This window comes from Chrysoperla carnea, chromosome 2 (genome assembly GCF_905475395.1).
Source record: "Chrysoperla carnea chromosome 2, inChrCarn1.1, whole genome shotgun sequence".
In the NCBI taxonomy this organism is placed as follows: Eukaryota; Metazoa; Arthropoda; class Insecta; order Neuroptera; family Chrysopidae; genus Chrysoperla; species Chrysoperla carnea.
The window spans coordinates 4742878-4769331 of record NC_058338.1 but is presented as its reverse complement, the minus strand read 5'-3'; the positions used below and the strand labels follow the sequence as shown (position 1 = coordinate 4769331).

General features: G+C 30.5%; 1 protein-coding gene across 4 annotated transcripts; it reads left to right on the top strand.

Annotated features, from left to right (window-relative positions):
- The first annotated feature begins 1442 nt into the window (after positions 1 to 1442).
- On the top strand, positions 1443 to 26423 carry LOC123293210 (homeobox protein OTX2-B-like). Of its 4 annotated transcripts, XM_044873952.1 has the most exons (8): positions 1443 to 1474; positions 17502 to 17659; positions 22109 to 22260; positions 24789 to 24994; positions 25081 to 25195; positions 25760 to 25865; positions 25923 to 26068; positions 26280 to 26423. In XM_044873952.1, the coding sequence occupies exons 1-8, from the start codon at positions 1449 to 1451 to the stop codon at positions 26361 to 26363; spliced, it is 993 nt and encodes a 330-aa protein (XP_044729887.1). In that variant the 5' UTR covers positions 1443 to 1448; the 3' UTR covers positions 26364 to 26423. The 4 variants fall into 4 exon arrangements, with proteins under 4 accessions (XP_044729887.1, XP_044729886.1, XP_044729885.1 ...); XM_044873951.1 differs by having other exon boundaries at positions 25078 to 25195; positions 25760 to 26074; XM_044873950.1 differs by having other exon boundaries at positions 22094 to 22260; positions 25760 to 26074.
- Positions 26424 to 26454: the final 31 nt, after the last annotated feature.

Sequence of the window (26454 nt, the reverse complement as noted above, 5' to 3'; positions counted from 1 at the left end):
TATAAGAGGTATTTTTCAACTTTTTTAATATACTCTTCTACATATTATGTTTAATATTCTACATTTTATATTTTTTTCTTTATTCTGATTTATTTACATTTTAAGTATCTACTATGTAAGGATTGTGAAATAAATATATTTAACTACATATATATATATATATATATATATACATATACATATGGTACAAAAATATCGGGTGTACAACTGAAACAGTTAAAAAAAAGTTGATTCAAATGCTGACCATTAAATATCTTGGGTTGTGTGTTCGGGGGCATTTTTGGGATATTTATTCACAATTTCTCGTGAATGAGCGATGATACTATTAAAAAACCTCCTCTTACCTGGTGTGACGTTACATATTTTTAAAGAACATTCTGTAAATACGAACTATAAAACAAACTATAAAGAATATATCATGAAGGTTATAAGAAGGAGAACGATCGCTATAGAAAATATTGTCCCCGAAATATGGATAAAATAAGTGAGGCGCTGCGACCGCTAAGTAGTATCAATAAAAGCGGGCTGTTGTGCGCTAATTTGAAATGATATATCAATTTGTACATTATGCAACTAACTTCATCTACTTGTACTCATCAACAGCTAACTTCGCTGATACTACTTCTTGATGACAGCGCGGCTGGAGACTGAAAAATGAACTATAAATTCTACAAATTTTCAGGGACAGACGCGCTAATGCTTTAACACGTAGCGATCGTTCTCCTTCTTTATAACCTTCATGGAATATATATACATAATATATAATCATAAATATTATAAGTAATATTTGACTATGTTATTTATAGTTGCTATGTCAATAAAACCTAATCTAAAAAGTATTTGCTACTTATTAATTTTATGTATGTTGTAATTGAAGTGCATTATTTTTCTTTTTCGATGATTATAAGAAAAGAATCTTACTTAAATTTGCCTTTTCTCATATATATTTTCCAAATTAAGAATTCATATTTTAGCCATATAAAGTTAAATCTAAAAACGACATTCATTATGAAAACTATTGCCACTTATTGGAATCTATTTCTGAGGTGGTTTTTGAAAATTTTAAGTTTTTTTAAAATATTCAACAAAATGGGCCAGGCAATTATACTCGGGGGTTTTCATTCAGTAAGTCAGAATTTCTATATAGTACTCCCTCTTGCGGTAATTCCCGGTCTGGTAAATATTCGAAAAATGACCCAAAAAGTTATACTCTAGGGTTTTTGGAGATGTTGATCACGATTTCAAAGTCTGAATTTTTTTTAATTAAACCTTTTTTATGCCTAGAGAAATTCAAACGATTCTCATTCGGTATTGAGCAAACTACTTCCTACCACTTCATCAATTTAAAACACCAGATACTATTTTTGTGTACCGCTAAGCGAAAAGATCGAATTTAATTAGAAAATATTCTCAATTACATTTTCTTCTTGTTTCAGGCTTGAATCTTCATGTGGCCTAACAGTCTCACATCAAGGTATGTATATTAGCATAAACTAATACAATTTTACGCAAAATACAAAATAATTTTTTTACAAAACCCAAACTTCTACAAACTTTAAAGCAACCACTGATCTCAATCATCTCTTAAGCAATTCATTCTTTATATCAAAAAAAAATATCTTTTATAATGAACGTTGCTTGCCTACGCCGCTGGGTCTTAGGTCCGTAGAATTAACAACTTTTGTTTGAAACATTTTTTCGTAAACATCATTGTTTTTCCGTGAGTGTATGTTGATACCTCCCGCATCTAAGTGTCTCTGTATTGGTGAAATAATTTGATAAATATGTAATATTTTGTTGTTGTCTTTATTTATAACAAAATAGTTTTTTTTAGTATTGCCAACCCAATTAAATCAATTTATAAGCAAAAATTGTTTTATGATAGTCTCCTCTATATTCTAAAGTGACAAATACTTCGTTCCATCCATCTATTTTTCCCATAGTTACATCTTCCGAATTAAGCTTCAAATCGAAATTTGGTAAAGAGTTTATCAATTTGTTTTGATAAGCTCAATTTCCTGGGATAAATCTGTAAATGCACAAATCCTTTTATTTTTTCCATAGTTGTATCTCCTGAATTTGGCCTCAAATCGAAATTTGGTAAAGAGCTTTTCTATTTCTCTTGATAAGCTCAATTTACTGGTATAATTTTCTACTATCAATAATAGAACACCATGTATAAATTATAGAAAATTTCTCCAAATATTATTATTTAAAAAATTCGCCATCATTGAAGCGTCAATTTTATACAGGTGCGGTCAAATTAACCAATATTCGAAATAAATTTATTATTCGCCTTTAATATCGGTTTAAGGATGTATGAGCATGACAACAATGTTTGATTTAAAGGCTCAAAATTTGTTTGTAGGTAGTCTTTTACTCAAAGAATATGTGGTTAAAATTTCAGCTTAGGTATCCGTGCAAATTTTTAAGAAAAAAGTCATTAAAAATCGATATAAAATACATTGGCTCTTATGGAGGAATCTCAAAAAACGACATATTTTGGAAGTTTTTGATAATTTTCATTTGGAATTAATGAAAACAAATTAAAAAAAAAACTTTTTAATAGAAAGTAAACATATTAGCAATGAATTAGAAAAGAAAAAAACTAAGTGTCACCGTCCATATAAGGGATGTAAGAGCAGGGTAGATTAAGGGTTGAAATTATTTTTATCTTATTTTCAACTTTGATGATGAATTTTGTTATAACTTCATGAATGTAGACGAAAAATAAGAATAAAATTTTTCGATATGTGTCTTGGTCAAATTAATCAAAATTTTCAATTTTCGATATTTTGAAAATTAAGCCAGATATCGAAAAATTGTATTCTTACTTTTCGTCTTATATCGTCAAGTAATAATATAAATTTATCATCAAAATTGAAAATATCTATTTTTAAATTTGTGCCCCCACTACCATGCTCATACATCCTTAACATAATTAAAATTGACCAAAGTCATCCAACTATAATCCAAGTGACTCTTTAAATCGATTTGAACTTTGAGTATTTTATGAATTTCAAATTAAAACAAACCACACTAGATACTATTTAGGCCTGCTATAACATAAAAAGTAAACATACTGTTAAGTGAATAAACGTGTACATACGTACGAATGAAAAAAAACGTAGAAAATAAAAACATGCATTTGCACACATTATTTCTATTATATAAGAACGTGTGTGCATTCACTTGATCAGTTACATAACAGCAGCAATTTGCAACTGCACGCTTATTTAACAGCTTTATTATTATTATATTTTCCGCTACGAGGGTGTTTACAGTGTACACCCAGTTAAGTGTTGATAAAAAATTTAAGGGGGTGCATACACACACACACAATTTATCGATGTTTATTTTTACATAAAAAAAAATAAATATATATTTTCTTATACAGAGTCGTATTTTAAACGAAATTTGAAGAAAATTGCAATTGTATCACACACAAAGAAAACTAGGCTTTATGTAATGTCAAAACGTAGAAATAAGATTTGGAACTTTTTATTCTGAAGAGAAAAACATGAGTAATTCTCTCGGGAAGTAATTCGTGACAATTGGCGGACAACAACACTTACATATTCTTGCAATGAATCGCAGTTGTATTGACTGTATATTTCGGAATCAAACATCTCATCTATTTCCTACGATAATAGCTCGTCTTCAGTTCTGTATTGTCGTTGAAGAAAGAAACTTGAGTAATTCTCGCTGGAAGTAATTCGTGACACTTGGCGGACAATGCCCTTACATATTCTGGCAAAGAATCGCAGTTGTATTCACTGTAAAAATTAGGAATCAGGCATCTCATCTATTTCCTACGATATTAAATCGTCTTCAGTCCCGAATTATAGCTGAAGAAAGAAATATGAGTAATTCTCGCTGAAAGTAAGTGGTGACAACTGGCTGACAATGTCGTTACATATTCTTGCAAAGAAGAGTAGTTGTATTACCTGTAATATTTAGGAATCAGACATCACATCTATTTCTCACGATATTAATTCGTCTTCAGTCCCGAATTATAACTGAAGAAAGAAACATAATTAATTCTCGCTGGAAATAATTCATGACAGTTGGCGGACAATGTCTTTGCATATTCTTACAAATCATCACAAACACACAGTCACTTTTTAGCTCGCGAATCTTAATTTTAATGTTTGATAAGCAGGTAGAAATATGCATTTCATTATGATCTAATCAGAAATGGTGAACCAATGGCAGGCTGAGCGACTCGTGTTGTCTTTGTAAAGACAGGTAAGGCAATACGAACATCATAACTACATTATCGTGCCTGGTTCGAGTTCGTTCTACTTCGCGAGCGTGTACAGGAGGCTTTACACATTATTAACATCAAATTATTTCCTTTGGTCAACCGTTTTAACTAAATTTGAACCAAAATTCTTATACCTACATAAAAGAGCATACAAATTCAAACTTTTTAGTACCTAAAAGGCTTTTCACATTGGCTAGATCGTATCAAAATTATAGCGGTCCATATCTGTATTGTATTTAGAGTAAGTATACAACATAGTTAGGTTTTATTGATATATTTTTAGGGAGATTCTGTTTACTCTATCTTCATATTGCACCAATATAATGTATTAATTTGAGCCATGTTTCAAATAAAATAAAATACAGTCACAGTATATATCTACAGTGATTTTAACAATAATAACATCACTGAATTGTTAACTATAGCAAACAGTTGTAGAGATTACAGAGAGTTTTTAAAAGAAGCAGGGAATTTTCTTTAAAATAAGTTTTCCAGACTATTTTTACTAACAAATTTTAATTGAATTATAGACAATTCGAAAATAAGAATCATTAAAAAGTTTTTGTAATAAGAATCATTAAACGACGTCCTCAAGACCTTCCTCGCTAAGTGATGATTTTCAAAGTGGATTTTGTATTAATTTGGGTAAATTAGACGAAAATTTTGTATTAAGAAACATTAAACGACGTCCTAAAGACCTTCCTCGCTATAAGTGCTGATTTTCAAAGTGAATTTTTTATTAATTTGGGTAAATTTAGACAAAAATTAAGACTAAAACTTTTCGATATATTCATTAATTTTGATGCCAAAAAATTTAGAGAAAATCAATGATCGAAGAAATTAACACAAGTGCCATTTATTTCATTACTTTAAAAGTATTTTATGGAAAAACGAGTGCAGTTTGTTATAATTTTCTTTATTGGGAAATATTTGTTATGCTTTTAATTAGTGAATGTTAAGAAAATTACCCTTGTTACATAATAAAGCATACTTTTTAAAAACCCTTCAACAAATATGGTATACATGTAAAAAACGCAAACTTGTAAAACAACTCAAATAATAAACTGGCTCAGTTCACTTCGAAAAGTGAAATGGTAAAATAATTTGGAAATTCAAAACAATAATTCAATAGAACAGAGTCAAATATTTCAATTTCAATTAAAATATTTCCAAAACTTGTCTCAAAAAATGATAGCTCTCTAAGTATCCTCTTCATCTCATCTGATGTCCTTGACCATCACTTTGATCTTGATTAAAGAAGGAGTGTCATAAGTTTAAAGTGTTTATCTGTGCATCTGTGTGTTTCTCAGTATCATCGAAGCCCCTAAACGGTCGAACCGACTTAATTGAGAGCATTTTATAGATAAGTTTCCAAAAATCAGTTTTCAAGGAATAAATCGCATTTGTCAGGGGTTTTTTAAATTTTGTAAATTTTTCCACTGATTTATGTTTCTGTTTCGCCCTAAATAATTCAATATTTTACCAACTTTCCGTATAATTTGAACATATAAAATATATGTAGTTTATTTAGCACTATAGTTAGTGTGTTCCTCTTGTTACCACTACTACACTATAATACAGATAGTGCTCTGCCTGTGTACAGTTGATAGAGTCATATAAACATTAGAGGGTGCTTATCACACAAAACCAATGTATGTGCTATACAACAATATCTATATATATAAACTAAATACCACAAGAATGCCCTTTTCAAACTAATATTCAGTCCTTCAATATTCACTACAATAATAATAAAATCACTCCCTCACTATAATGTTATGACCCCAACAATAGAACTACGGGCGTAGGTACATGTGAAGCATTAAGAATTCTTGTTATTGTATTTATTAGCGTTAACATGCGTGACTGACTGCATGAGATGATTAACATATAAACGATATTCATAAATTATTTTAATACACTGTGCTATAAATATTAATAACATATATTTTTTTAATATATTTTGGACTAGCTGTGAACTACCCGCTTTGCTGGGCAACATCCTCACTTGCACCCCTCCCTCCACATTTCCTTGCGTGGGATAACAGTTTTGTAATGTACACGTCATGCTCTTTTATTTGATACCCCACTTAGGTATATTTGTAAATATTCGATAATTCCTTCCCACTTTTTCGCTACACCTTTCTACCCTCCGAAGGTTAAAAGTAGATAAAAACAATAGATCTTTGAAGCTGGTTGGATATCGTGTCAATATTTGAGCTTAATCGATGCACAACTTTTTTAGTTTTTGAAGCATATTCCTTTCAACCCCTATTTCAACCCCTTACTCTACTATAATATGGATGCATTATACATAAAAACCTTCCTCTTGAATCACTCTATCTATTAAAAAAAACCGCATCAAAATCCGTTGCGTAGTTTCAAAGATTTAAGCGTACAAATGGACATAGGGACATAGGGGCAGAAAAAGCGACTTTGTTTTATAATATGTAGTGATGATGTAGGGACTTTAGTTCGAAAGCAGAATTATTCTTAATACAGACACTACAGATTATATAGAAGCTAATTACTCTTGTCCATAATGCACTAAATTACAGGAGTTATTTTATTATTTAAATAGGTTCAGTATCACGTACTGAATGTAAATGCACAAAATCCTTACAAAAATAGACGAAAGAAGTGTCTTCATTTTAAGGATAACTATTTTAGGTTATATCTCCATAACCGTGCACTTTAGACTAAAAATGGTAATAACCTTTATTGTAGAAAATTAAATTACCAACCTTTTTTGTAAAATAACTTTTTTTTGTATCACTAACCGTTTGTGATTTATACGACGATTTACTTATTGAATATTTGACCGATATCTCTTCTAATATTTGTTTAAACAATAAATACTTAATGCAAATTTAAGACTTTTATGATTTTCTTATGGATACCGTTATCAGAACTCGACCGAAATGAAATAGGACCACACGGGAAGCACTAGCTTTCAAATAGATGAAGAATTATCAAAATCGGTTCACCCAGTCGAAAGTTCTAAGGTAACAAGCAAACAAAAAATACAGTCGAATAGATAACCTCCTCCTTTTTTGTTTGAAGTCAGTTAAAAATACATAACGTTAGTGACATAATTAGCAATAAATAATTTGCCTTGTTACCTGCAAAAGCAGCCACCACCTCTTCAAATTTTTTTTAATTAAAAAAAAAAATTGACCGAAAAGATAGGAAATTTAATTATCTACAAAAAGGGTTATTTCCATTTTTGGCTTAAAGTGCACGGTTACGGGGCTTTCGCAAAATAGCGGCACTTTCCTCTCTCCAAATTTGTAACGATTTTATATATTTACATTCAGTGCATCATAATAAATCTATTTTAATCATAATCGGAATTTCTATTGAGGACTTCCGAGTAAAAGCATTCATTGATGCACCAATACCGTTGATATGTAAGATTTTTTTCTTTTTATTCATTACAATATATTTGTAATAAATACAAACATCAATTTCATTACTTGAACACAAATTTTGAGGTTTATTTATGAATATATTCTGATGAATATTGACAGACATTTATTAATTAACATGCATATTATTATTGTTCTTTATAAAATAAAATAATATTTATTATAAAGAAGTATTAAAACTTTTCCTTTAATAAAAGTTATAAAACATTTTTAAACGTTAAGCATAACATTAACAAAATGTACATCATTTAATTAATTTTAAAAACTCAGTATATACAGAGTGTACAAAGCGTTAATGACAAGAAAATAGATTTAAAGTGGCTAAGTTTATCGTGTATGACCAGTTGCAATCACTTTTTTCGTTCATCGTACCGAACCAATTGAGTAGTTGAACAAAATTTTACATTCATAAATCAACTAAGAATGTGTTCAAAAACCAGCTAGGCTGGATTAGAGCCACGATTTCCCCCCCCCCCCCTCTTAGATCCAGGGCGACCGTTGAGAGGTTTAACATTTAGAATCAGAATCGTAATTTATTCAACACATTCTGTACCTACATATAGAAATTCATAGAGAATGTTTGTTATTCCCAGAATCAAAAATACACATACAAACTTTTGTTTGATTTTATCTTTGATTTTAATAATTAAAATATAAATGCTTTGATGTTTTAATCACTAGATGGCATTTTAATAATAACTTTTATCATATATGTTAAATTAGCGCAGGTATATACCTAGATACTAAACTTTATATATTTTATATTCCAGGGTAGAAAATTTCTAATTTCTTGTTTTGTATAAGGTAGAGTCACCTATTACGTACTATCACTTACTTCTTAGCGGGTGGTTTTCTCGTAACTGGTATAGTTTTGTCAGTAATCTATACAAAAATTGCAGTTTTATATGGCAATTAAATATAAAAATTAGAAGTCAAGTGATATTTTAATTAGCATTTAGTAAACCTGAAACAAATTTTCAAAGAATCATGGCCAAATCCCATCCAAAACGATAGAATATTTCAGAAAATTGCGAAGTTCGAAAAAATGATAAACTTTGAAAGGCTTTATAGCGGAAAGTATTGTGTCTACAGAGACAATTCTAGTCTCATATGGTAGCAAATTTAGTCTACTTTAAAAACTAAAGGGTTATAATAACCAAAATCTGATAAAAAGACCGAAATTTTCACAGGTTTTTTTGATTTTCAACTAAGTTAGTTCGGCGTTCCGAGTCACAAACTTGGATAAGACCAACATCATCTGAACTATCTTAAATTTTTTTGATTCATCAGCTCTTTAAAGCTAATGAGTACGTTTATGACTACTCTCCCCTATATAAGTTGTGCACCTGTTTAAAAGTTAACATACTTCAATACAGAAGATAATAAATATGATAAAAGCCATTAAAGATAATTTATTTGTGTGTTATATTCCCTCTCATTAATATCTATAACATGTTTGTTTATTCCGTTCCTCTTCATTTGATTTAATTTTTGACGTTTCAATTACATAAAAGTTATTTTGATCATATATAAAATAAGTACTTACTTATTATATTAAAATCAGTACCTACACATTTATACCTATCTATATTTTAGAATGATTTAGATTTTATTTCATTTTCTCAAAGGGATTTTATTTGTTTATTAAAAATCGTAAAACAAAAATAAAATTCGTTAAGTTGCAAAAATTACACATTGTGTCTAGAATACATATGGCCTAGTTGATTAAGGCTCATGGCATGAATCCAAAAGACCCAGGTTCGATTGAGATTTCTTTTGTGACAGTATTCATAATCATACTTAAACATCAAACCTGGATTTTATTATCTAGTCATTTCTAGATCGTCAGCTCGTAACAGAAAAACATAATCAATTTTTTACAGTCTGCCAATGATAGAGGACATATACAACGTGTTCTGTTATTGACTGCAGAAACCTACCTTCCGAAAATAAGCTCATCAAGAGCAACAAAAAAACTCTTTTCCAAATTTGGATCTGAGGCCTAATTTGGGAGATACGGGTATGGCAAAAATTGATACATTTGTTCATTCAGTGACTATCATTCGATTACCAGTAGCCAATGATAATCAGTGGATTTTAGTAAATTTCATTTAAAAATGGAAGGCATTTTAAAAAAAGTATTAAATTATTTAATTGAATTTGGTCAAACTGTACCACTTTTTATTCTAAAAAAAGGGGTGTTATAAGTTTGACCGCTATGTGTGTGTGTCTGTCTGTGGCATTGCCGCGCCTAAACGGATGAACCGATTTTTAAGTTTTTGGTTTTATTTGAAAGGTTATTTAACGGAGAGTGCTCTTACTATGGAAATGTATGGTCAAATAAACCTGACTTCTCAAATATTTCAATTTCAATTAAAATATATCCAATTATTTGTCCCAAAAAATGATAGCTCTCTAAGTATCCTTTTCATCTCATCTGATGTCCTTGACCATCACTTTGATATTAATTTAACAAGAAATGTTATAAGTTTAAAGTGTTTATCTGTGCGTCCGTGTGTTTCTCAGTGGCATCGTAGCCAATAAACGGTCGAACCGACTTGATTGAGAACATTTTAAAGTTAAGTTTCCAAAAATTGGTTTACAAGGAATAAATCGCATTTGTCATGTTTTAAATTTTGTAAAAATCCCTTTGTTCACCATTTTCAGCTTATCAACTAGACTATGAATAAACGATTTAAGATTGTTCCAGTAGCTTTAAAAATTACATTTTTATGATCTTGTTAATAATTATCTTTATCTATTTTGAAATGTTTTGCTCTGAATTGATTATTCAATCCGTAATATGTCTCATATGTTACGAATAAATTGCAATCAAGATAGGGTAAACCTTGGTGATCTCTATAATGCATACATACTACATTCATAGATGTTACACTCGTTCAAGTCCACCTATTAGTGTACTAATGATCTATATAATGTATTTATTTATTGAAGGGTGTAGGTATAATATATTTGGGTTGTTCTACAAACTAAACAAGATAAGTGAAATTTACAAAATTTAAAAAACCCCCGACAAATGTGATTTATTCCTTGTAAATCGATTTTTGGAAACTTTGCTATAAAATGTTTTCAATCGAGTCGGTTCGACCGTTTAGGGACTACGATGTCACTGAGAAACACACAGACGTACAGATAAACACTTTAAACTTATAACACTTCTTCTTAAATCATTATAAAAATGATGGTCAAGGACATCAGATGAGATGAAAAGGATACTTGGTATGGTATGGTATGGTATGGTATGAAGGTTAGCGGGCCATGCTCGAGCATCGCGCCTCGAAGCAATGGTTCGCCTCGAGCACCTAGCCAAATAGACCCTTGTACTCTATCCCCGCTACGCTTTTCAGTGGCTATTATAACCAACTGATGTACTGAAACCCAGGATCTGCCTAGCGCTGAGTTTCCTAATTTCTGCTGGTTCGACTAGGGCCGGATCAAACCATTTCCTTCGCTGCTGTATGAGCGCCGGGCAGTAACAGAGAAAGTGGATCGATTTTTCTTCTGAATTTTCTCCGCATCTGTCACACGCGGGAGATTGTCTTTTTCCAATCTGATGTTGGAACTTGTTCAGGTTATCATGCCCTGTGAGTAACTCTACGATGACTCTAATATCAGCTCTGTTTAGTTTCAAGATCTCCTCTGGCTCTGTCACCGAGCGAGTTTCCTTCACCCAACAGGCTTTTGGCGATTCGCCTTCCCTCGTAGCTGGTCCATGCCTTTAATTGTAATTAAATGCCCTTTAATTTACGATGCTACAAACAGACAAACACACATAGCGTCCAAACTTATAACACCTCTTTTTTTAGTTCGGGGGGTTAAAAATAGGTGAAAATAATAAGTATGTTATACAAATAAATTTGTTTTTAACAAATTTTTCATGATATTTTGAGAATTGACACTCGGAAAATTCTTTAGTTCGTAGAACTACCCATATATTTATTTATACAAGGGTGTATATCTAATGTATATGATATAATATATTTATTTATTAGATAAAACTTTTTTCAAATGTTATTTATCTAATATTTTAATCTATCTCTATATCTGTTCAAATAAAATAAACATATAACTGACTGGTTTTCTCTTTTATTTATAATCTTAAATCTATTTGTTATACCATGTATCTATGAAATATACATAGTATATTAAGTTTAGTCCCAAGTTTGTAACGCTTAAAAATATTGATGCTAGGAAAAAAATTTTGTCACAGGTGTTCATAAAATCACCTAATTAGTCCATTTCCGGTTGTCCGTCCGTCCGTCCGTCCGTCTGTGGACACGATAACTCAAAAACGAAAAAAGATATCGAGCTAAAATTTTTACAGCGTACTCAGGACGTAAAAAGTGAGGTCAAGTTCGTAAATAAGTATCATAGGTCAATTGGATCTTTGGTCCGTAGGACCCATCTTGTAAACCGTTAGAGATAGAACAAAAGTTTAAATGTAAAATCTTCCTTATCAAAAATTAAACAACTTTTGTTTGAAACATTTTTTCGTAAACATCACTGTTTAGCCGTGAGGGTGCCAATTAGGCGGAAATTTTATAATATGTACTATACTTGATTATCAGTTATGTATGTGTGTCACATGTTTGTATGTGTAATGTGATAAAGAAATCAACACTGACTATGCATGGTATTTCAACAATTAACTCAGTCAATTGTTTGTTTTCACTTGTTATATTATTGCATTTTATATCTCGTACGTACACTTGAACGGAGTTATAATAAATAATTGATATGTTTTTACCTCTACGCTCTTAATTTAATGAATTTGTTTTTAGAAGTTTAATTGATTCGTTAAAATTATTTTTAATGAGACAAAATGTGCATCGTTTTAGAATTTATTTAACATAATAATACTAAGTGAAATTTGTTTTTGTTATCAAATTTTATTAATAATCCCTTCATTATGTAATGCTTTTTAATTGATAGATTTAATGTCGAAATTTTAAATAATATCTTATCAGTAATCGGCGTGGGGTAGCTATTTTGTAACATTAGATATGAATATGACCTTTTTGACAACACAGTCAATTTTTTTTGATAACACAGTCAGCTGCCATGTCAATCTTTCGCCAGTTATCACTTATCTGGCTAAATCCCGAGACCAGGATTCCACATTCTTGAAATCTATTAGAGCTAGGTTAGTTTTGATCACAAATTTGAAAAGTATGACCCAAATTTAGTAGGATTACATACTTTGTTTATCAAAATTAGATAAAATTTGGATGTGATAAAGCAAAATATAATTTTTTGGATTCTGATGACGTCATAAAGTTGAAAAATTCGATTTTTTTGATAACCCAGGCAAGTTTGATCCGATTTTATTGGAATTTTTTTTGAATACCACTAATTTTGGGTCATTCTTTTCAGTTCCGATGTCAGTTTTTCGCTAGCTATCACTTATATGCTTAATTTTGGGAACAGGTCTCCAAATTCATGAAACTTATTAGAGCTAGGTTAATTTTGATCACAAATTTGAAAAGTATGACCCAAACTTAGTAGGATTACATACTTTGTTTATCAAAATTGGATAAAATTTGGATGTGATAAAGCAAAATTTAATTTTTTGGATTCTCATGACGTCATAAAGTTAAAAAATTCTATTTTTTTGATAACACAGGCAAATTTGATCCGATTTTATTAGAATTTTTTTTGAAACCCACTAATTTTGGGTCATTCTTTTCAACTGTGATGTCAGTTTTTCGCTAGCTATCACTTATATGCTTAATTCCGGGACCAGGTTTCCAAATTCTTGAAAATTATTAGAGCTAGGTTAATTCTGATCACAAATTTGAAAAGTATGACCCAAATTTAATAGGAATACATACTTTGTTTATCAAAATTGGATAAAATTTGGATGTGATATAGCAAAATTAAATTTTTTTGGATTCTTATGACGTCATAAAGTTGAAAAATTCGATTTTTTTGATAACACAGGCAAATTTGATCCGATCTTATTGGAGTTTCTTTTGAATACCACTAATTTTGGGTCATTCTTTTCAGCTGCGATGTCAGTTTTCTCTAGCTATCATTTATATGCCTATTTCCGGGACCTGGTCTCCAAATTCTTGAAACTTATTAGAGCTAGGTTAATTATAATCACAAATTTGAAAAGTATGACCCAAATTTAGTAGGATTACATACTTGGTTTATCAAAATTGGATAAAATTTGGATGTGATAGAGCAAAATTAAATTTTTTGGATTCTGATGACGTCATAAAGTTAAAAAATTCAATTTTTTTGATAACACAGGCAAATTTGTTCCGATGTTATTGGAATTTGTTTTGAACACCACTAAGTTTGGGTCATTCTTTTCAGCTGCCATGTCAGTTTTTCGGTAGTTATTACGCATTTGCTTAATTCCGGGATATTTAACTGTTTTACTATTATAGACAGGATATATTCCCAATACAAATGTTATTATATTATCTAAATAATTACAATAATAATTACACTAGCTTTCCCCAAACCTTTATGTAATGAAAAACAATACTTTCAACAACAACAACAAAAACTCATTATTTTTTTAACTCTCTTCTATGAGGGAGTAATTGAATCCTCCAAAACAAAACGAAACCCAAATATAAAAAAAAGAACCTAAACATCTTATCCCCCAAACAATTTTTATATATTTTTATAATCACTGATGATATAAAATTTCACGTCAATCAAATCTAAATTAAAATAGATTACTTATTTATAAAATATATTTATAATAAGGTATTATTTAATAGTGTGCCATCACATTACAACCTTACTTTGTGACTCAAGAAATGTCATTTAATAAAAATATATATATATATATATATAATCAATTAGACCGTTAGCCCATTTAGCTTAACCAATAGGGGATACAGCATGGTGTGGGCCTTGGTTTTCTGTATAAATTGCCTCTAAATGATCCTTGACTTTGATTCCCCAGCTGGTCACTAATATCACACAGAGCCTATGGTCTATCCATCAAATCAAAATTTCCACGATCTTGGAAATAGCTCCAACGATTTTCATGAAAAAGATTATGCAGGGATTTTTTTGGGACGAAAAGTCGATCTAGCTAGCTTTATTTTTTTAAAGCGTCGTTTTATCACGTCTTTTCATGAAAAACTGAAACATACACTGCAAAATATGACTCTTCCTGACATCTATTGGTGTATATTGTAGTTAACGAAATAAAGTACATTACCGCGACATTCAAATTGATATGTATGAAATTAGGATAAAACTTTGATGTCCATTTTCTTCAAAACTATAAAAGATATTGAGTTGAAAATTTGTAGGTAGCTTCAAATAGTGGTCTTGTGGAACATTCTCGAAAAGAAATTCTAGAAAATACTTTCTAAACTTTGCGAAAAACAAAACAAGCCGCCATAGTTTTGTTAGTTTTAACTCTTCTAATTTATAAAAAAAACAATGCAAGCACTGACGTTCAACACTTTCTATATATGGTATTTTAACAATTAACTCAGTCAATTGTTTGTTTTCACTTGTTTCATATTCAGGTAAATTCAATAGTTTTGAACAGGTCTTTTTTAACCGACTTCAAACAAAAACGGAGGAGGATATCAATTCGACTGTATTTTTTTTTTTTAATGATTGTTACCTCAGAACTTTCGACTGGGTGAACCGATTTTTATGATTCTTTATCTATTCGAAAGGTAGTGCTTCCCGTGTGGTCCCATTGCATTTTGGTCGAGTTCTGATAACGGCGTCCATGAGAAAACCCAATAACTCAATATCACGCCAACCAATTTCGATGATTTGGTAATATAATTAGATTATTTCCATTATCTCCCGACTCTTTGGATTATATCCCGATTTCCTGGAACTTTGAGGACCAAACCTTACAGGCAAAAACAATCTTAGAAATTTCGTTTTAATTGTAGACTCACGGTCTATATAATCAATGAAAGAAGGACACTAAGAAATAAAAACATAAAAATAAGTGTATTTTTTTTTTTTTTTAATGTTTAATCTGTAGTTTGACAGAATATTGCTTTTAAAACATTTGACATGTTTAGATGGCTTTATAGGAGAAGGTGACAACTGACATTATGTTAAAAGAACACCCTGAGTACAAAACATTCACTATACGGATGGCGAGCTATAGCTAGCTAGTTAGGCTACATCAGGCGAGAAATATTACAAAATAATGTCCCTTTTTGTACATAATATGAAGGTTAAAAAATAAAAATAAATCCGGTTTAATATTACAATTTGAAATTCGATTCTCACACAAATATAGATAGTTAATAATATATACAGAGTCTAGCTAAGTTAGCTACATATGGAAAACATTTTGATTTTAAGGTTTAGGTAAGAAAAATAATTATTCTTTATAAAAAGCTCTGCTTTCAAAAATATTAATTCACTGTTGACATAGAATGTATAGGACGTCCACAAATTGAAAAAGTTCGATTGGAATGTTAACCATTTTGAATAGATAATAAAGGAATCGGTTCAAGAAATCACTCCCGAGATATGTAGGAACTTTCACAATTTTTGCACCCTGTACGTTCTATGTCAACAGTGAATGGTATGGTATGGTATGGTATGGTATGGTGGTTAGCGGGCCATGCTCGAGCATCGCGCCTCGAAGCAATGGTTCAGAGCACCTAGCCAAATAGATCCTTGTACTCTATCCCCGCTACACTTTTCAGTGGCTATTATAACCAACTGATGTACTGAAACCAGGATTTGCCTAGCGTTGAGCTAATTTTTCTGGTTCGACTATAGCCGGATCAAACCATTTCCTTCGCTGCTGTATGAGCGGCAGTAACAGAGAAAGTGGATCGATGTTTCTTCTGAATTTTCTCCGCATCTGTCACACACGGGAGATTGTCTTTTTCCAATCTAATGTTGGAATTTGTTCAGGTTATTATGCCTTGTGAGTAACTCTACGATGACTCTAATATCAGCTCTGTTTAGTTTTAAGATCTCCTCGGCTCTGTTACCGAGCGAGTTTCCTTCACCCAACAGGCTTTTGGCGATTCGCCCTCCCTCGTAGCTGGTCCATGCCTTTATTTGTTGGTTTTTCAGATTATCTCCTAATCTGTTAAGACCCTCTTGGTATGGCATCCTCGCAAGCTTTTCTTGAGTGGGAGCCATGGTGGTTCCCAGTTTGGCCAGCTTGTCTGCTCTCTCATTACCGTTCCAACCATAGTGTCCGGGGATCCAGTCAACAGTGAATAGCAAGGTTAATATTTTTAAAAGCAGAGTTTTTTATAAAGAATAACTTTTTTTCGTAAACCTTATAATAAAAAAGTTATTATTACACCCTGTATAGAATAAAGCAGTTTTAAATTTTATTTTTATTTAATATTATTGGTCTTATTTTTATGTTCTCAAGAATATGTCAATAAAAAAAAACTGTATAATTGCTCATTTTAATTCTGTACCAAAAATTACCTACAAATATCAACTGCTTTTTTAAGTCCTATTATATGAAAGGATTATCGATCGATTGAATCAGCGTACACCACATTCCAGTGTCTTATTTCAATTCGTACAGGGGTCTGGTGCGACCCTTGAGGTCATTACGAATAACTTTCCAATATAATAAAGAAATAATAATAAAATAATTCGGATTGCCTTTGAATTATTTCGCCTAATCCAGCACTGTTGATACCAAGATTAAGTTAATTATCCAGCCTGGGTTTTTGAAGAAGAAGTCTCGAGAAGTTTAACTAATAAGAATTTTAGCGATAGAAGTGGAAATTAAATTAATTACAAACTTTTGCTGACATGTCAACCTAATTTAATGAAATATTCTCCTTTAATTACAGTTGTAATCCCGATGGTGAGTTAACATTCCCCTCATTCGGTCCAGCATGTGGTTCAACACCCAGTGCTGGAATGGCCTACTTAAAATCAGCACCGTATGGAGTCAATGGTTTAGGACTTGCTATGGACTCGTTACATTCGTCAATGGGATATCCACCAGGTAATTATTTTACTATACATATATTGAAAAAAAACTTTTTTTTTATTAACATTTGGATAAAAGCTAGACCACAACGGAAAAGTTTATTTGAAGATGGCTTGATTTTGGATATTTCTTTTCTTATTGAAATTAAGTAGGAATAAAATGCATCTGGCATCTGAGAACAGCTGCATTTGCTGCGTTTTCTAGTGAGCATTCTCGAAAAAATTTTATGGAGTTTAACTTTTTTTCCCATGATACTTTCTATAGATCCAATCATTACATTAACCTGATTCTTATACTTTTTGGATCCAAATAAACACGTCCACTGAGTTTCGTCAAATTCCAATTTGACGACACAAAATTTTTTTTCCGTTTTTCTTGATTTTTTCAAAGGGGTACCCCTTAAAAAATTGCAAAAAATCGAAAAATTTTTTTTATCTCCAATTTCGATAAAACTCAGTATATAAGGTAATTTTAACCCAAAAAGTCCAAAAATCGCAAGCATTTGATGTCTGGTCGAATAGTTTTTGAGATACGGACTAAAATCGATCCAAATATTGCGATATCACAGAAACTCTGCATCCAATCATTAAATTAACCCGATTTTTATACTTTTTGGGTCAAAATTACCCCATCCACCGAGTTTCATCAAATTCCAAAACAAAATAATTTTTTACATTTTTCTCGATTTTTTCAAAGGGGTACCCCTTAAAAAAATTGCAAAAAATCAAAAAAAAATTTTTATCTCCAATTTCGATAAAACTCAGTATATAAGGTAATTTTGACCCAAAAAATCCAAAAATCACTAGCATTTGATGCCTGATCGAATAGTTTTTGAGATACGAACTAAAATCGATCCAAATATTGCGATATCTCAGAAACTCTGCATCCAATCATTAAATTAACCCGATTTTTATACTTTTTGGGTCAAAATTACCCCATCCACCGAGTTTCATCAAATTCCAAAACAAAATTTTTTTTCCCGTTTTTCTTGATTTTTTCAAAGGGGTACCCCTTAAAAAAATTGGAAAAATCGAAAAATTTTTTTATCCCTAATTTCAAAACAAATAAAAAAACTATTTAATAGAAAGTAAACATATAGCAAAGGCATAAAAAATAAAAAAACCAAGTTTCTCCATCCATATACGAAATGTCCGAGCAAGCTTATTCAGCGTTCCAAGATGCAAGATGTATTTCTTCCCTAATTGTCATTTGTTTTTGTATTAATAAAGAACTGACGTACCAAGTTTCTGTTAGTTATACCTAATAAGGTTTCACTAATCAATACAATAGTAATTAGGTATTAATAGAAAAGGATAAAAATAAAAATTCCTTTATTACAAATGTTTATTTAATAAATAATAGTTCAATATAGAATACGACTTACTCGAAGCTTACTTCAAACTCCTAATAAACTCAAAACTCGATTAAAGTCAAAATCATTTAGACTCCGGTTAGACTCCGGTTTTATATACCTACTAGTGTGATTCCCACCTGCTTCGCTGGGTTTAAAAGTAACGATTGATAAAGATTACTCTCGCTTATCCCCTTTCTATAAACACTCGAAATAATGGTAAGGATTGTTTTACACAGGTAAAATATATGTAAGGTTTTCTATTTTTTTAAATGTATAATAGTCGTAATTATATTCATTGAGTATATCAGAAAAAACGGCCGTGAAATATTTTATATTGAATATTTTTACAGAAATCTGTAATTTATGTCAAATTAAGCTAATTTTTATTTTATTTTTTTTTTTTTTATTAATATATCTTTATAAATTATATCTCATGTGTTATTCTGAAGTATGAGCTATATTGCTGTACAGTTTCATTAAAAACCATTCGCTAGTTTTAGCGTGAAAGCATAACAAACAAACAAACATGCTTACTTTCGTATTTATAATATATAGAGACCTAAAAAATGCAAATAAAATATTTGTAAAAAAAAAAAAAAACAAAAAAAACATTCATATTTTATAAAATAAACAAAAAAAATAATTTTATACGAATGAAATATTCAAATATTTATTATATTAACTGAAATAATTTTTAAATATAATGTAAAAAAAAAATATTTTTTAAATACTCCCGTAAACTCATCATTTGCTAAAAAAAAATAAGTGCATTTACCCAAATGGCTATGGCATACTAAACATCTGAAACCTGATATTTCAGAAATTTCCTCAGACTACGCATGTTTTAAAAACGATTCAGAACAATATAAGTTATTTTTTCAAATAAATGAATAATGTTGATCATTAATTATTGAATTATTGAGTATCTGAGAGTTTTCAGACAAATGATTAATCAGGCAAATTCAAATTTTATTAATTTTAGGCAGTGGCGAATCCACCCATATGGACACGATGGGCATGTCCATCACCCTATCAGATTTATGATTTAATAAAATGTCTATTGATTCTAATTTCACCACAAAAACAAATAGCATACACATTCAAATGATTCATGTTCTTTCTACAAATTAAATGGATACAAAATATATAAAGCCTTTGCAATTACTAACTTTAGGAACTCTCAAGATACCATCGAAAAACCGTCACTTTGCAAGCATGATGGTCTGTTTTTAAAATATGATTTGAGTAAAACTCTGCCATGCATACTAAATTTTCTTGAGATTAGTCTTTCCTGGTCAATTACCACAGCAACGGCTGAAAGATTTTCGTGACTCAGACGTCTGAAAACCTATCTAAGGAGTAAAATGGGAGATGATAGGCTAGCAGGATTGGCTTTGATGGTCATTGAAAGCCAAAGGACAGCTGAGCTGATCTCAGATGAAGGACTCAATATGTTGGTCGAAAAAATTAGCTATGCATGTTAGAAGAATTGATTAACATATACTTTTGGGAAAATAAGATAATAGCATGTCTCTTACGGGTGACATTTTTAGGGACCAACTAATTCATGATATTTCAGCTGAGAAGCCGAACATTTCTTAGTTTGCAGAACTAACTACCCATAAATGTTTAAATATCGAAAAAGTGATTCTTAAAAATTCTTTTTTTAATTTCTACTTTCTGATGGGTAACTTAACTATTTTCCCATCGATCGATTTAGAGCTTGATGGATGACCTTTCAATAAAATAAATACCAAAGCACATATATAAAACAATAATATTGATAATGGAAGTATCAATTTATATTTTTAAGTACTCTTTTGGTAAAATAATTGACCTGTAAATGAGTCGGATTAAATTCAATAAAATTCGAAAATAAAATATATATATATAATAGTAGGATGATAGTTTGAATGTATTTATAGGTACTCAAATATAGAAAATTTATTATATGATGAAAATTGTTATACAGGGTGTTAGGTTATAGATCAATTCAGTCGATATCTACTGTAAAAAAGTGATTTAGTTTTTTGAGTTTCGAGTTTAGGTTGATATCAGATGATATCTTAGAAACTGCTCAATAAATCGTCAAATAAACTCGATTTTTGTATTTTTTGATCAAATTTACCACGTAATTACAAAGAGCTCTATTAATTCGTGAAACCAAAAATTATTTGTGATTTAAAAATTGTGAAAATTCGAGAAAAATTTGTTCACTCTAATTCCGATAAAATTCAAATATCAGTCTAAATGGACAAACAGTCGAAGACAAACGCCTTAGACTGCTCGGCCATTTAGGCTCTTAATGTAGAATTTGTAATGTAGAACTACAGGTTTTCCTTGACATTCTGTATAGAAGTATACCTATGATGTTTATTTTATATTATTTTTTGTTTTATATTGAGCTTTTTTGATTTTTTTTTTTTTACTATAGTTATTGTACCTATAATAGCTATAGAGCTGTTTGATTGTGAATTGCAGTGTTATTAATATTATGCTTTATTTTTAATTTTCTATTTTTTTTTTTTTTTAAACAAATTTTATTTTTGTTTAATGGTCTGTAAAAATGATTTCAACAATTGCAAACACATATAATAAACAGAAAAAAACAACAACTGATTAAACTCACTGCGTATACTACATATACAGAATGTTCGATTTACATCTAGGCATTTAAATATCACTAGTATGACAGAGTACAAGCGTTAAGCAATGTGCATCTAAGTGAGAGGTCTTATATACATGTGTTGAAGCTTCGATATGCGTTAAGATAGTTGTAAGACGCTTGGAGAGTGGGAGTTTCTTAGTTGAATAGATGAACTACAATGCAATTTCATATAACACCTATAATACCTCTTACTTAGATGCATTGCTTAAGGCATGTACTCTGCCATACTCATGATATTTACATGTCTAGATGTAAATCGAACATTCTGTATATGAATAGTGGAAATTAGATCGTAATCAACGTTTGTATAAAAATAATAAACAAGTAAAAAAGGAATTTTTATTAAATATTTTTTTTTTTTAAATTTTATAATAATTACTTATCACAAATATTTACAAATAAAGTATTTCGATTGACGAGCAGTTAGTGATGTGTTATACAGGAAACCCTCGAAAACAACGACGAGAGAGGACAACATTTACCAGAGCGCAGTTAGATATTTTAGAAGCATTGTTTGCAAAAACACGTTATCCAGATATATTTATGCGAGAAGAAGTTGCATTGAAAATTAATTTACCAGAATCAAGAGTGCAAGTAAGTTTACAATTATTTTGTTATATTAATAAACTTTGGTTAAAGAACAGGCAAACTAAACTTAGTATACCTTGATATATAGTGTGTCCCCGGATAGAGTTTACGTTAAATGAAAGACACGCCTTTTATGACGTAATTTGTTTTTTACTAATAATCTAATGTTTTCTTGCAAAAATATAATAAAAATATGAAAAGTAGGGATTTGACAAAAACCAATGAAATAATTTTTTTAAATGTTTTACAAAATAATATAATCGCATGAAATCAGTTGATATCCCTTCTTAAGTTGAATATTATTAAATGATAGATACTATAATTTACAGATTATCATTGGCTGCTGGTTATCGAATGATATTCAGTGAATGAACAAATTTATCAATTTTTGTCATACCTGTAGCGCCCAAATTAGGGCTCAGATCCAAAATTGGTAAATAACTTTTTCCATCGTCTTTATGAGCTTATTCTGTAAGCCCACGATCTGCAGTCAATAACAGAACACCGTGTATACAGGGTACAAAAAGAATTCATGAATATTCCCTATTTCTTTCAAGTACTACCCATAGATCTACAGGCTTGAAGAGATGTAAAATACGCTACTGATCAAGTTTTTAACCATTTTTAAATTATTGCAACAAAGTTTTGTGTATAACTATTCCACAAAATTTAATCTATTACTTGAATGAAAATAATAGAACATTAATAAAAAAAAAAAGACAGAATTTGAATAATCTATTGTGTAATAATTTCTATGAACGAATAGACGATGTATTTTTTTTTTATTATCAAATTAGCCAGGTGAGAGAGAATCTCTACATATTATTTATTACCTATTGGTGTCAGTTACACAAAGTTAATACTTATGCTAGATCACGTGCAGTTTTTTTTTTTTACTATCACGTCATATTTTTACCTTGCAGATTTCAAAGTTAAAAATAAAATAAAAGCGAACGTCACTTAAATGTAATAGTCTCAGGTCCGTAACTAAGGCGTGGCTAAGGAGGCGTCCGCCACCGGTGCATAAGAAATAGAGGCACAAAACAAAACGTATGTTTTATACGTAAAACAAAAAGTTAGTAAAGAATCATGTAAAAGCCGCTCATTAATTTAGATAAAGTCATAAAGTTAAAAAATTCGATTTTTTTGATAACACAGGCAAATTTGATCTTATCTTATTGGAATTTTGTGATTAATTCCGGAACTAGGACTGCACATTCTTGAAACTTATTAGAACTAGATTAATTTTCTTCACAAATTTGAAAAGTATGACCCAAATTTAGTAGGATTACATACTTGGCTTATCAAAATTGGATAAAATTTGGATGCGATAGTGCAAAATTAAATTTTTTGGATTCTGATGACGTCATAAAGTTAAAAAATTCTATTTTTTGATAACACACGCAACTTTGATCCGATCTTATCGGAATTTTTTTTGTAACCCACTAATTTTGGGTCATTCTTTTCAGCTGTGATGTCAATTTTTCGCTAGCTATCACTTATGTGCTTCATTCCGGGACTAATACTGCACATTCTTGAAACTTATTAGAACTAGGTTAATTTTGATCACAAATATGAAAAGTATGGCCCAAATTTAGTAGGATTACAATCTTGGTTTATCAAAATTGGATAAAATTTGGATGTGATAGAGCAAAATTAAATTTTTTGGATTCTGATGACGTCATAAAGTTAAGAAATTCGATTTTTTGATAACACAGGCAACTTTGATCCGATCTTATTGGAATTTTTTTTGAAATCCACTAATTTTAGGTCATTCTTTTCAGCTGTGATATCAATTTTTCGCTAGCTATCACTTATGTGCTTAATTCCGGGACCAGGATTCCACATTCTGGAAACCTATTAGAGCTAGGTTAATTTTGATCACAAATTTAAAAAATATACCCTAAATTTAGTAGGATTACATACTTGGTTTACCAAAATTGGATAAAATTTGGATTTGATAGAGCAAAATTAAATTTTTTAATTCTGATGACGTCATAAAGTTAAAAAATTCGATTTTTTGATAACACACGCAACTTTGATCCGATCTTACTGGAATTTTTTTGAAATCCACTAATTTTGGTTCATTCTTTTCAGCTGTGATGTCAATTTTTCGCTAGTTATCCCTTATGTGCTTAATTCCGGGACTAGGACTGCATATTCTTGAAACTTATTAGAGCTAGGTTCATTTTGATCACAAATATGAAAAATATGACCTAAATTTAGTAGGATTACATATTTTGCTTATCAAAATTGGATAAAATTTGGGTATGATAGCGCAAAATTAAATTTTTTGGATTCTGATGACGTCATAAAGTTGAAAAATTCGATTTTTTTTTTTATAACACACGCAACTTTGATCCGATCTTATTGGAATTTTTGAAACCCTCAAAACCCCTCTCGTGCACACGGATCTGATTTAAATAGTACTGTTATAAATTACTATGGTTTCTAAATATCCATCTATTTATCCAATGCCTCAATAAAAAAAAATTAATTTTGTCATTTCCCTTAAATTATGGTATTTATTCCAGGTATGGTTTAAAAATCGAAGAGCTAAATGTCGACAACAGCAAAAACAACATCAACAATCACAGAACAATGGAAGTAGTGAAAAAAGTACTGGTAGAGCAAATAAAATTAGTAAAACACAGACAGTAACTCCAACAAGTACTAATCCCATCACGTTAACTAAATCCCCACCGCCTTCCATTTTGAATAACAATAATACAAGTACAAGGTAATTAAAATTATTATCAATATTATATTTTTATGACACGAACAAGGTATTATTGATTGTTTTTTTATTTTACTTCTTTTTAGCAGTTCAACAGCAAGTTCACCAATTGCTCATACAGCGCCACTACTACGAGATTCACCGACACTATACATTAAACCTCAATTACTTTCCTCAGGCGGCAGCACTAGTACACCACCAACGGTTCGTATCTTTGATTGTACTTTTGAATACAACTTCCATTATCATATTCTGTTTAATGTGTTTTAAAACCATAGAGGTAATATAAGATAGAGGCGTAGGAGCATAGGAAACGCAATAAGTGAATTATTGACCGTTGAAAAAGAGACCGAAAAAAGGGATCTTCTTCCCTCTTTGTCTCGCAGCCTGGCAACGCGCGAATATTTTGAATTATTGTATAAAAACGCACATACAAAAATCTGCCAAAATCAATTTCTACTGCATATGATTTTCATTGAAATCTGTTTCATTGAAAATATCACGGCAATCATAACTGAATCTCATTTATTTATTGTAGATACATTATTGCTGACTGATCAGCTCTGCTCTCACATTTAACTGACTGACTGACATAACTGTTATTTATAGTAAATTCATTTTAATACCACGGAAATCATAACCGTTTTGATAGCATATATCTGACCCCTGTTCTACCGTTCGCTTGACTGACCGCGCTAATTTTGTCAAAACCAAAAGATAAAATTAATTTGAAACCAAAATTTATTAAAATATGTATTCCAATTACAGCTTTCGGCAGCACCATATAGTTCTAGTGGCAGCAGTAACGCAAGTACTAGCATATGGTCACCAGCAGCAATAGATAGTTTAACATTAGAACAACATCGAACATGGGGTAATATAGCAGCAACAAGTTCAACATCCTTAGTTACGGCTTCATCAGGTGCATTAGGTTCAACATCAAATTCATTAACACCCACCACTGGATCCATTGGTTCTAGTGGGCAATCAACAGCAAATTGTTATCAAAATTATCCATACTATTCCAATATGGATTATTTAACTCCAACATCAGCGATGTCACATTCTCAATTTAATGTTACTGTAAGTATTCATAAGGAAATCTTTTTTAGAGAACTTAAAAGTCCAACCTTTCAATCTAAACTGAATCTTTTCAAAATCAACTGTCACGAAAGATTGATATGAGACTATTCCCTTGAAGGAAACTGGGGCTCCATGTCTACATTCCATATGAGATAATAGAAACCTCTAAGTTATAGATCTTTTCTAAATATGATTTTGTTTTCAGGACAATACATTGGAAAGCAGCTGGACTAAATCACGTGATGAATCTTCATGGTTTTATAATACTTCAAATTGGGAACGTAAATGAGAACGGACTGAAATATTACGTGCTGGGATCTTTGTTGCCAATAATAATTATTGTAACGAAAAATCAAATTTGTAATTAAATTGAAGAATAA